This window comes from Salvelinus sp. IW2-2015, unplaced genomic scaffold (assembly GCF_002910315.2).
Source record: "Salvelinus sp. IW2-2015 unplaced genomic scaffold, ASM291031v2 Un_scaffold7938, whole genome shotgun sequence".
NCBI classification, from domain to species: domain Eukaryota; kingdom Metazoa; phylum Chordata; class Actinopteri; order Salmoniformes; family Salmonidae; genus Salvelinus; species Salvelinus sp. IW2-2015.
Genome location: NW_019949198.1, coordinates 1 through 11,219, shown reverse-complemented (window position 1 = coordinate 11,219; position 11,219 = coordinate 1). Strand labels below are relative to the sequence as shown.

The following is an 11,219-nucleotide window of genomic DNA, read 5'->3' as shown; positions in this document are numbered from 1 at the left end:
AGTTGTTTTTTTTACAGTAGGCTGCCTAAACAGTTGAGTGGATTGTGCCTGAGTCTGTTCAATACTGATGTCATAAATACATATGCCACTAATGATCGCTCAATCGAAAAAGCAATGCATTGTATTTACATGGAGCTGGCTTCGATAGTTGAGCTGATGATGTGAGGCTCTGGTCTGCTCAGTCGATYTCGCCCTCGTCCTTTGTAGAATCTTCCGGGTCGTCGTGTGAGAGGTTCACGTGGTCTGAGAGATTCGGAGATTCGTCCGCGTCGGTCAGTGTTCTCGTACTTGATTTGAGCATATTTTCAGCTGCAGTCTGATATATGCTAGTTTAGTATGCACTTTTTTAGGGGATCAATAGTTCAGAGTTCATACCATTTCACGTGTGGAGCAAGCTCTCACGTTTCCTGGTCTGTAGAGTTGAAATTAGAATTAGCCCTTTTCAACGTMGCGGACAAGTCCTCCCYTTATTTGGAACRAAGGTGACTTTTCATCACGGGGGCTTTTATAGAAATGTAGAAAAAGGGTTGGTTCATCATTTCCAACCAATGTCTATTCACTTGGCCGTGGCCGCTGAGTGAGCATCAGTTTACTTATGAAAACAATTCTCTCATTTAGAAGATTAAATATCACATTACATCATTTACATCAAATAGTTTAATCTTCACTCATTCATTTGATACAAGAATTAGATGCAAGCCTCATAACTGAGGAACCTGTATAAACAGAGTTATGGTAATGTGGCTGTATTGTCTTTCATGAGGTCACAAACATGAAACAAAACAGAACGGGTCGTAGCTGGCTTCTCCACCGACCGTTTCCACATTCTCCAGAATAAGAATATTGTTCAATTCTCAAATTCTGGGATGTAGTAGAATTTGGCGGGAGAGTTCCTTTGTTCTACTGTGACCCACTCTCCTATATTGCATGGTCAGGCAGACAAGAGTCTCTGCAAGGAATTTACGACGTGGTTGCAAAGTCGTAAAACTGCCCCACCCCTCCCTTCCTAACAGGAGAGGGGGGGGGGTTGTTCACATCTCTGCTAGCCAGTTCACTGAAAGGGCTAGCATCATGACACTGCCTTACAAAGGGCTCATGACCATGCCAATGGCCTCATAAAGAAGAGTCCTATTGAGATGGCACAGTAGCACCGCCAGTCAATGGCCTCATCCTGCTGTTTCACCAGTATTGAGACGTCTTGCACCGCCAGTCAAGACTCATCCTCCTGTTTCACCAGTATTGAGACGTCTTGCACCGCCAGTCAAGACTCACCCTCCTGTTTCACCAGTGTTGAGACGTCTTGCAACGCCAGTCAAGACTCATCCTCCTGTTTCATCAGTATTGAGACGTCTTGCACCGCCAGTCAAGACTCACTTGCAACCGCTGAGTCAAACCTCGTCTTCCTGTTTAAACAGTATCGAGACGGCTTGCACCGCCAGTCAAGACATGTCCTCCTGTTTCCATCAGTATTGAGACGTTTGCACCGCCAGTCAAGACTCATCCCTCTGTTTCACCAGTATTGAGACGTCTTGCACCGCCAGTCAGACTCGTCCTCCTGTTTCACACAGTATTGAGACCGTCTTGCACCGCCAGTCAAGACTCGTCCTCCTGTTTCACCAGTATTGAGACGTCTTGCACCGCCAGTCAAGACTCGTCCTCCTGTTTCATCAGTATTGAGACGTCTTGCACCGCAGTCAAGACTCATCCTCCTGTTCACCAGTATTGAGGCGTCTTGCCACCGCCAGTCAAGACGTCTTGCACCGCCAGTCAAGACTCACCCTCCTGTTTCACCAGTATTGAGGCGTCTTGCACCGCCAGTCAAGACGTCTTGCAACCACCAGTCAAGACTCTTCCTCCTGTTTCACCGTATTGAGACGTCTTGCACCGCCAGTCAAGACTCACCTCCTGTTTCACCCAGTATGAAGGCGTCTTGCACCGCCAGTCAAGAAAACGTCTTGCAACGCCAATCAAGACTCATCCTCCGTGTTTCATCAGTATTGAGACGTCTTGCACCGCCAGTCCAAGACTCATCTCCTGTGTTCACCAGTATTGAGACGTCTTGCAACGCCAGTCAAGACTCGTCCTCCTGTTTCACCAGTGTTGAGACGTCTTGCACCTCCACCCTTTAGACCTTTGTTAGCAGCTAGCTGTGGTTAATGCTCTGAGGTGGCAGCAAAACTTGCGTCAAAGGAGGAGGCCGTCGAAACAAAGCCTCTATTCACTGTCAAGGTGATTCACATGAAAGAGAAAGGTCTTGAGTCAATCCTTGAGCCACAGTGAAGGAGAATCATTCCAAGCCTTTGTTGCCTTCTCTGAAGAGAATATTGGATTCTGACAAGGTCATGTTATGTACAGGCCTTCAGCATTTGTTATGGAAAATGCGATGGAAAATGTGTACAAATTTGGTTCTGATGCTGTTACAATCTGAAATTCCACCTTCATGAACAGATGCCTAAGCAAGTGATGCATTTCCCCCTAAACAGTGTTTGCCAGTCTGCAGTAGACATCATAACTAGTCAAACTGTGGTTTTTCTACATCCACTCTCATGATCTGGCATTATGAAACAATTGTGACTTCTGCTCTGGCTAAAAGCCCATCTAAAAATAGCCCAACTCATACATCATAAATGAGTGTGTGCTCATTGCTCTACTGTCAGGCGAGGCCGTCGAGGCACAAGCGGGTGTGTTTTGACACGACAGCCTCCTGATTCTCAGCACAGGCATGAATAAGTAAAGGGCTCTGCTTTTAGCGTCTCTGTGTCTCTAAGTCTATCCCTCTGCTGCCTACATGGAGCCAGCTAGGAGAAGGCCGGACTGGTGATGGCAGCTGGCTCTGCACTTTTCTGTTTGAAAAGGAAGCTTTGGGGGATTTGTGTGTGTGGTGTGTGTGTGTGTTGTGTGTGTGTGTGTGTGTGTGTGTGTGTGTGTGTTGTGTGTGTGTGTGTGTGTGTGTGTGTTGTTAAAAAGCAGACACACACTGATCCAGACAGAGGGGAGCGGTTGTGGTATCACTTCATGACTCTGCAGTGCTGAAAGTAAGCAGTACAGGGGATGGTTTTTTGCAGAGTCATTGACAAAGCCAGTTATTATATAAGGGTTGTGCTTCTGGTACGTTCATGTGCACTAAAGCAACCACTAAGGGGACCACTTGAAAGGAAAGTGTCCTTGCTCACAACCTGAAGTTGTTATTTGTAGGTCTTTCTGTTTTTGCAGTCAGTTTCTAAAATACTTTACTGCAATGTCCAAAACAGTACCTGCTTGTCAAAAATGTGCTTTCAAGTAATTTTGGAAGAAGGTTCATTGTAGATATAGGTGTCCTGCTGTGTGTGTGTGCCGTCTCTTAGAAATGGAAAAGCACGGTTTCCTCATTGCATACACTAATTATCTATTTGTTTACCATGGCTCAGAGTGAAACAATGTTTACTTGAATCTCAGTTTTTTCTGGCATTTCTAATGCACTGGCATTGGTCCAAGTTTCTCTGGCATTCCCCATTCAGCAAACTGTATTCATCATTATCCAGAAGTAATATTGTCCTGGGGAGGAAGGCCTGTCATGAACCCATTCACCGTACTAATTAAAGTCTAAATAATTTAGTAGAGTCAATGGTGTAAGGAATGGGCAAGATTGTCACAGATATGTATTATGGTCCTACTGTAGGAGGGGGGGGGGGGGGGTATCATCTCTCATCAGGATGGGGTATCATCTCCCATCAGGATGGGGCATCATCTTTCATCAGGATGGGGTATCATCTCATCAGGATGGGGTATCATCTCTCATCAGGATGGGGTATCATCTCATCAGGATGGGGTATCATCTCTCATCAGGTATGGGGTATCATATCCCATCAGGATGGGGTATCATCTCTCATCAGGATGGGGTATCATCTCTCATCAGGATGGGGTATCATCTCTCATCAGGATGGGGTATCATCTCTCATCAGGATGGGGTATCATCTTCATCAGGATGGGGTATCATCCTCATCAGGATGGGGTATCATCTCTCCGGATGGGGTATCATCTCTCATCAGGATGGGGTATCATCTCTCATCAGGATGGGGTATCATCTCTCATCAGGATGGGGTATCATCTCCATCAGGATGGGGTATCATCTCCTCATCAGGATGGGGTATCATCTCTCATCAGGATGGGGTATCATCTCTCATCAGGATGGGTATCATCTCTCATCAGGATGGGGTATCATCTCCATCAGGATGGGTATCATCTCCCATCAGGATGGGGTATAATCTCTCATCAGGATGGGGTATCATCTCTCATCAGGATGGGGTATCATATGACCCACCAAGGTGATTGGACTTTATGGTAGACGCTAAGTTATTTTGTGTTTATGCACAATATCCTTTGTGGTTATGCCCACTATCTTTCCCCTCACGTAGGCCGACGGTGTTTCTGCGATTCATCCACTAGGCAAAACCCTGACAGGTAGCCCCTCTGTGGCCATATGTCCTCTCCTCTCTCCCAGTAGACACATCAGAGGATCAGTGGTGCGGTCAACCCTGTCTGGCAGCAGGGGGGGGGGGGGGCAGGTAGTGTTCCCCCCAGAGGGCTTCGTATCCTGGGGATCATCCATCACCTGCCCCTGTGTCTGGCTGGGCCCTGTACCCCTCGGATCAGAGCCTGAGGGTGAAGGAGGTTGTTGGGTAAAGACACATGCTGGGAGGGGCAAGACACGGTTGTCTGCTTCCCTGATGGCTGACCGCAAATGATTGCACTGCTGTGCGTGTGTGTGTGTGTGTGTGTGTGTGTGTGTGTGTGTGTGTGTGTGTGTGTGTGTGTGTGTGTGTGGGTGGTGTGTGTGTGTGTGTGTGTGTGTGTGTGTGTTGTGTGTGGTGTGTGTGTGTGTGTGTGTGTTGTGTCCTGTTTCCTGGGGGTGTCGGAGTTATGGGAAGAGGAACATGTGATAGGAGGATTCATAGTAGGGTGGAATAAGGTTGAGATAAGAGCATCTTAATGTAAATATTTATACATATCATAATGTATATCAGGTCATATGTGAAGACATTTTTGGCAGATGTATCAACAGGTAGCATCAACAGGTAGCATCAACAGGTAGCATCAACAGGTAGCATCAACAGGTAGCATCAACAGAGTGCACCAACAGAGAGCACCAACAGAGAGCACCAACAGAGAGCACCAACAGAGAGACCAACAGAGAGCACCAACAGAGAGCACCAACAGCGAACATCAACAGAGAGCATAAGCTTTATGACATGGTACCATGACAGCATCTAGTTATCAGATTCATCCAAACACTACATCGAAGTAGATTATCTTCCCATTCCTGCTTCTGCCCACATGGCAGTGGATTCACACACACACACACGCACAAACACACACACACAAAACGAGGGGGGGACGGGGCGACCCCTTGTTTATTTTGGATGACAGATCTAGTAATATCCAATCTACGTCTGAGGAAAGGTGCTCAAAGTAGACAGTCAACAAGGAAACAGAAAATAGCAATGCATGTGAATTGTGTTCAGTACAGTGAGATAACGTAGCGTAGCATTTTCCCCATTACGAGAAGCAGCTGCTCTTTCTCGGTTTTCTAATGTTATGGAGACTGGAAAGTTGTAATTAACTGGTTTGTTGTTTTGTTTGTTTTGTTGTTGCTCGATGCAGAGCCTAAAATCTGAAAGGGAGAAGGAGAGAGTCGCCGCTTGCAGAGTTATAATGATTGCAGTGCAGGTGCCTGGGAGATGCCCTTGCCAGAGTTTATAATGATTGCAGTGCAGGTGCCTGGGAGATGCCCTTGCCAGAGTTATAATGATTGCAGTGCAGGTGCCTGGGAGATGCCCTTGCCAGAGTTATAATGATTGCAGTGCAGGTGCCTGGGAGATGCCCTTGCCAGAGTTATAATGATTGCAGTGCAGGTGCCTGGGAGATGCCCTTGCCAGAGTTATAATGATTGCAGTGCAGGTGCCTGGGAGATGCCCTTTAGAATGCGGTGCAAGCGAGAACTTGGAAAAAAGTTTACATCCTGGAAGTTACAGCTGAGAGACACTGCATACAAAGGCATTGGTTATTTCCAAATGGATAAATGCTGGAGCCAAAGCTCCGGGGTGACTAGGATCAGATACCCCTCTCCAATCTTAATCTTATTCAAAAGTAGGGGAAATGCCAAACTAACCCAAGATCAACTTCACCCTACACCGAGCCAAATACTTGTCAAGGCTGACACAACACCTCAAGAGACGGTCGAAGTTTGAGGACAAACGAGCACACAGACTAGTGCTGTCACGCCTCATTATTTAGAAAGGCAAGGTATTGACAGGAAGGCAGCTACTCTGTGACTAAATGCCTCAGCTCAGATCGATGCCGAGTCATGAATGATGGCTAATATGGCCGCCGCCAAACACAGGGCGGTGACAAAGAARCGTCCCAGTGAGTTTGTCTGGCAACGAGGATTGATTTTCTTGCAGGGTWAAGGTGTCCATATTAGGAAAGAGTCACACATCCATGGAAGTGACTCAGACACAACCTCCATGGATGTGGGACTGTCCTAATATGGATACCATACAGGGCTGTGTTTCTCCACCACAGGGATAAACAAACAGAATGATCATTAGCCCAACGACAGTAAGACACTATTATAATCAGCTGATGGTGTGTTTTGTGTGTTAAGCAGTGYAGGGCGGRCRGAGTTTCTGAAGCTAGAGATTCCTTTTTGTTGATACTATATTGCCGMGTGATTCAGAGAAGTAGGCCAGAGGCAACCACAGAGGGCTGTGGTGGTTGAATGGTAATAGAGGCTTGTTGTTGCCAGCCTTTTTCTGGGAAGTTCTGTGTGATGTGAAATCATGGGTCTAAAAGGAATATTACCTGGGATGATTGAATTTAGTATTTTTTTAAGAATGAATGAAAGTCACATTATTAATAATTCAATTGACTGCCGCGCTGCCTGGCTCTGTTGTGGATTATACAAATGTAATCATATTAAATGATGCATGTTATTGCATAATTACAGCAATAAAAGTTTTATGAGTCTACATGGGCCTCGGTTGTTTCGATCAAAGACGCCAATCATGAATTCCGTAAACAAGATCCAGAATTTGCAGAAGACTAGAGATGAAGTTTGAGGATGATCATGGATAGATTGTGTGCTGTCATATTGTAATGCTTAACCTCTAGCTCATTCACCATGAATACTGCTGTAGCGCAGTTGAAGAAAATGCATACATGGTAGACTAGTCCACTAGTCCATGTAGACTAGTCCATATAGAAATATTGATCTCTACTTTACACCTAATTATGACTGATCCAATCATCACACATATATCCTGGGTGGCCACAGTAATTATGGTTTTTGAATGAATGAATGAATGAATGAATGGAGAATTGGATTTGTCACAAGCGTAAAACACCTAGGGACAATAGAGACACACCTCTTTAATCTGGTGCCCCAGGAATACCATTATCCTAGAGAGGAGAGGATCCAGGTAGTGCTGTGCCAGTACAGGGGATCAGACCCAGCGTGGGGAGCTGGGGCCTGGGAGCTGGGAGCTGAGGGCTGGGGCCTGGGAGCTGGGCACTCCAGGAATCAATCAGTGAAACTCCATTCCGCTTAATACATGTAGATACACTCAGGATCAATCAGTGACACCATTCGCTATATACATGTAAGTACACTCAGGCTCAATCAGTGACACCCATCGCTTAATACCATGAAATACACTCAGGATCAATCAGTGACACCCATTCGCTTAATACCATGAATACACTCAGGATCAATCAGTGACACCCATTCGCGTAATAAACACTCAGGATCAATCAGTGACACCCATTCGCAGTAATACACTCAGGATCAAATCAGTGACACCCATCTCTCGTAATACACTCAGGATCAATCAGTGAACCCATTCGCGTAATACACTCAGGATAATCAGTGAACACCATTCGCCGTAATACACTCAGATCAATCAGTGACACCCATAATACGCAGTAATACACTCAGGATCAATCAGTGACACCCATTCGCGTAATACACTCAGGATCAATCAGTGACACCCATTCGCGTAATACACGTCAGTCATCATGAACCCATTTGCGTAATACACTCAGGATCAATCAGTGACACCCATTCCACCCAAAACAAAGAAGAATAAAACGCTGGAACACGGTTTAGAGCAGTGTAGGGTGAAGTGAATTGTGACACACAACGTCGATCGCCATAATGGGGACGCTTTCAAAGAAACTGCTTTCAAAGTGCTAGCCGTGTTAGTCCGTCCTATAATCCTAGCCTAATGCTATTGAGCCCCGAGGCTCTCGCAATTACAGCGTCAGAAAAACATGCCGTGCTAAATGACCTTAATCAATGTTTTCCCTCTCTCTTCATAACGCAGGCTCATCCAGCTTAGCCAAAGCCAAATGTTAAGCCAAAACTGTAAACTGTCCCATCAGTATAAGTCATTCCCTACTGATCTGAGAGAGCACACCAAACGAACAGCAATCAATAGCGTGTGTGTGTGTGTGGTGTGTGTGTGTGTTGTGTGTGTGTGTGTGTGTGTGTGTGTGTGTGTGTGTGTGTGTGCTGTGTGTGTGTGTGGGTGTGTGGTGTGGTGTGTGTGTGTGGTGCTGTGTGGATGTGGTGTGTGAAAGGGGGGGTAAAGTGTGAAGGGGGGGTAAAGCGTTGGAGCCAGCTGACTCCCACTCACCTCTCTGGAAGGAGTGATGGATTATGGCTGTCTGTGTTACAGGGGACCGGCTCTGGCTGGCTGGCTGGCTGAGGCTCTCCTTCCCTGCCTGGCTCCTTCCCTGGTTGGCTGACTGACTATTAGCGCCCTAACTAGAGTCAGGAGCCCAGCCCACCTGCCCTGGCTGGCTGTACAGCTAGCTGTGACAAGACTGCACTCGATAGTGACAGAGAGTGGAGGGACACTTACCCCATCGCTCCGCACAACCCCTCCTCCCCCCTATCCCCTCCCTCCCGTCAGGATCCACCCGCCACCCACTTAAATCGCCGAGAGACGCCCCGAAGACCAATAAGAGCCAGCGCTGGACCCGAGGGGTTAATTGCAGCAGGATGGAAAGAAAGGGGGATGAATCTAGTAGCCTCAGGATCGAGAAGACAACAACAGAAGCCCTTCCTGGAAGAAGAGTGAGCAAACGGTGTGCTGTTGGTCTGAAAAGCCTTGACTGGAAATGAGCTCATATATAATAGGTGAGGCAGGCAGGCAGGCTGTCGTTATAGATTCATCTCTAGAAATTATTCACAAGGCTTGTTCTAACCACAGAATGATGGCTGATGGGGATTCAGACTAAATGGAAGTCATTATGAGCATGGCTTTAGAGGGCAATGTGATGGACATTGTTCAATACGTCATTTTTAGATTTGGCTTGAAAACCAAGTATTTTGATAAACATAATGGCTGTCACAGCCAGTAGAATCCAATTGAACAGTGTTCAACTCAATTAAATGGTTATTTTTGCAGATGCTGGGGATGAGACATGCTTGAGGAAATAGACAGCGGCCACGTCACTGCTCCCTGCCTGGCTTGGTTTGCACAAGACAGGGCTTGGTCGCTGTGCAGTGCAGATGGCTTTACCAGCCAGCAGTGCCAGTCAGGGGCCAACCAAAACAACACCACATGAGCTCAGTCCAACAACACAAAGCTGCAGACTACAGTACAACACAGCCAGTTCCAGATGACAACAGCATGCCGTGCACCCTTTCTCTGGCGTGGATTAGACAGACGGACTATTCTGTGTTCTGCTGCCTCAAGGCTGAAGATTACAACATGGCGGATTCACAGTATGAATAAAATGGCTCTGCATCTCCAGAGAAACCAGACACCAGCTACTATATCACTTTGTCTCACTGTCCCAAGAGCCAGAGAAACAAGAACCCAGCTAACTATAACTTTGTCCCACTTCCAAGAGCCAGAGAAACAGACACCAGCTACTATATCACTTTGTCTCACTTCCCAAGAGCCAGAGAAAACAAGACACCAGCTACTATATCACTTTGTCTCACTTCCCAAGAGCCAGAGAAACCAGACACCAGCCTACTATATCACTTTGTCTCACTTCCCAGAGCCAGAGAAACAAGACACCAGCTACTATATCCTTTGTCTCACTTCCAAGAGCCAGAGAAACAACACAACCCAGCTACTATATCACTTTGTCTCACTTCCCAAGAGCCAGAGAAACAGACACCAGCTACTATATCACTTTGTCTCACTTCCCAAGAGCCAGAGAAACAGACACCAGCTACTATAATCACTTTGTCTCACTTCCAAGAGCCAGAGAGACACTACTTTATGTTTCCCACAATGCTTGGCAGCCAGCCTGGCTCAAATGGGGTGCTGGCACCATCTGGCATCCTCGGGGTCATCCAGCTGTCTGCCCCTGCCTTCTGTGGCACGCTTGCTGGCGACACCACGCCCGCCCCCCCCCCCAGGAGAAATCCAGATGCAGCCCTCAGGCTCCTGCCACTAAGCTCCAGGCCCCAGCCCTCAGCTCCCAGCTCCCAGGCCCCAGCCTCAGCTCACCACTCCCGGCCCCCAGCCCTCAGCTCCAGGCCCAGCCCTCAGTCCCAGCTCCCAGCCCTCAGCTCCCAGGCCCCAGCCCCAGCTCCCAGCTCCCGCCCAGGCCCCCAGCCTCTCCCAGCTCCCAGGCCCCAGCCCTCAGCTGTCCCAGGCCCCAGCCCTCAGCTCCCAGCTCCCAGCGCCCCAGCCTCAGCTCCCAGCTCCAGCCCTCAGCTCCAGTGCTCCAGGCCCCAGCCCTCAGCCCAGCTCCCAGGCCCCCAGCCCCTCCGCCTCCCAGCTCCCAGGCCCCAGCCCTCAGCTCCCAGCTCCCGCCCAGCGCTCAGCCTCCCGAGCCTCCTCTCCAGCTCCCAGCTCCCAGCCCCCTCAGCTCCCAGCCCAGCCCTCAGCTCCCAGCCCCAGCCCAGCTCCAGGCCCCAGCCTCAGCTCCCAGCTCCCAGGCCCCAGCCTCAGCTCCCAGCTCCCAGGCCCCAGGCCCTCAGCTCCCAGGCCCAGCCTCAGCTCCCAGTCCCAGCCCAGCCCCGCTCCCAAGCCTCCCAGCCTCACCCAGCTCCCAGGTCCCAGCCCTCAGCTCCAGCTCCCAGGCCCAGCCCTCAGCTCCCAGCTCCAGCCCCAGCCCCATCAAGCTCCAGCTCCCAGCCCCAGCCCTCAGCTCCACAGCCTCCCAGCGCCCAGCTGCCCAGCTCCCAGGCCCCAGCTCCCAGGCCCACTCCCAGG

General features: G+C 48.7%; 1 protein-coding gene across 1 annotated transcript; it reads left to right on the top strand.

Moving 5' to 3' along the window:
• Window positions 1-10,289: 10,289 nt before the first annotated feature.
• LOC139027182 (uncharacterized) lies at window positions 10,290-11,206 on the top strand (the record flags this gene model as incomplete). The annotated part of the gene is made up of 1 exon (XM_070442329.1): window positions 10,290-11,206. A coding segment is annotated over exon 1 (917 nt), but the record flags the coding sequence as incomplete, so codon positions are not given.
• Window positions 11,207-11,219: the final 13 nt, after the last annotated feature.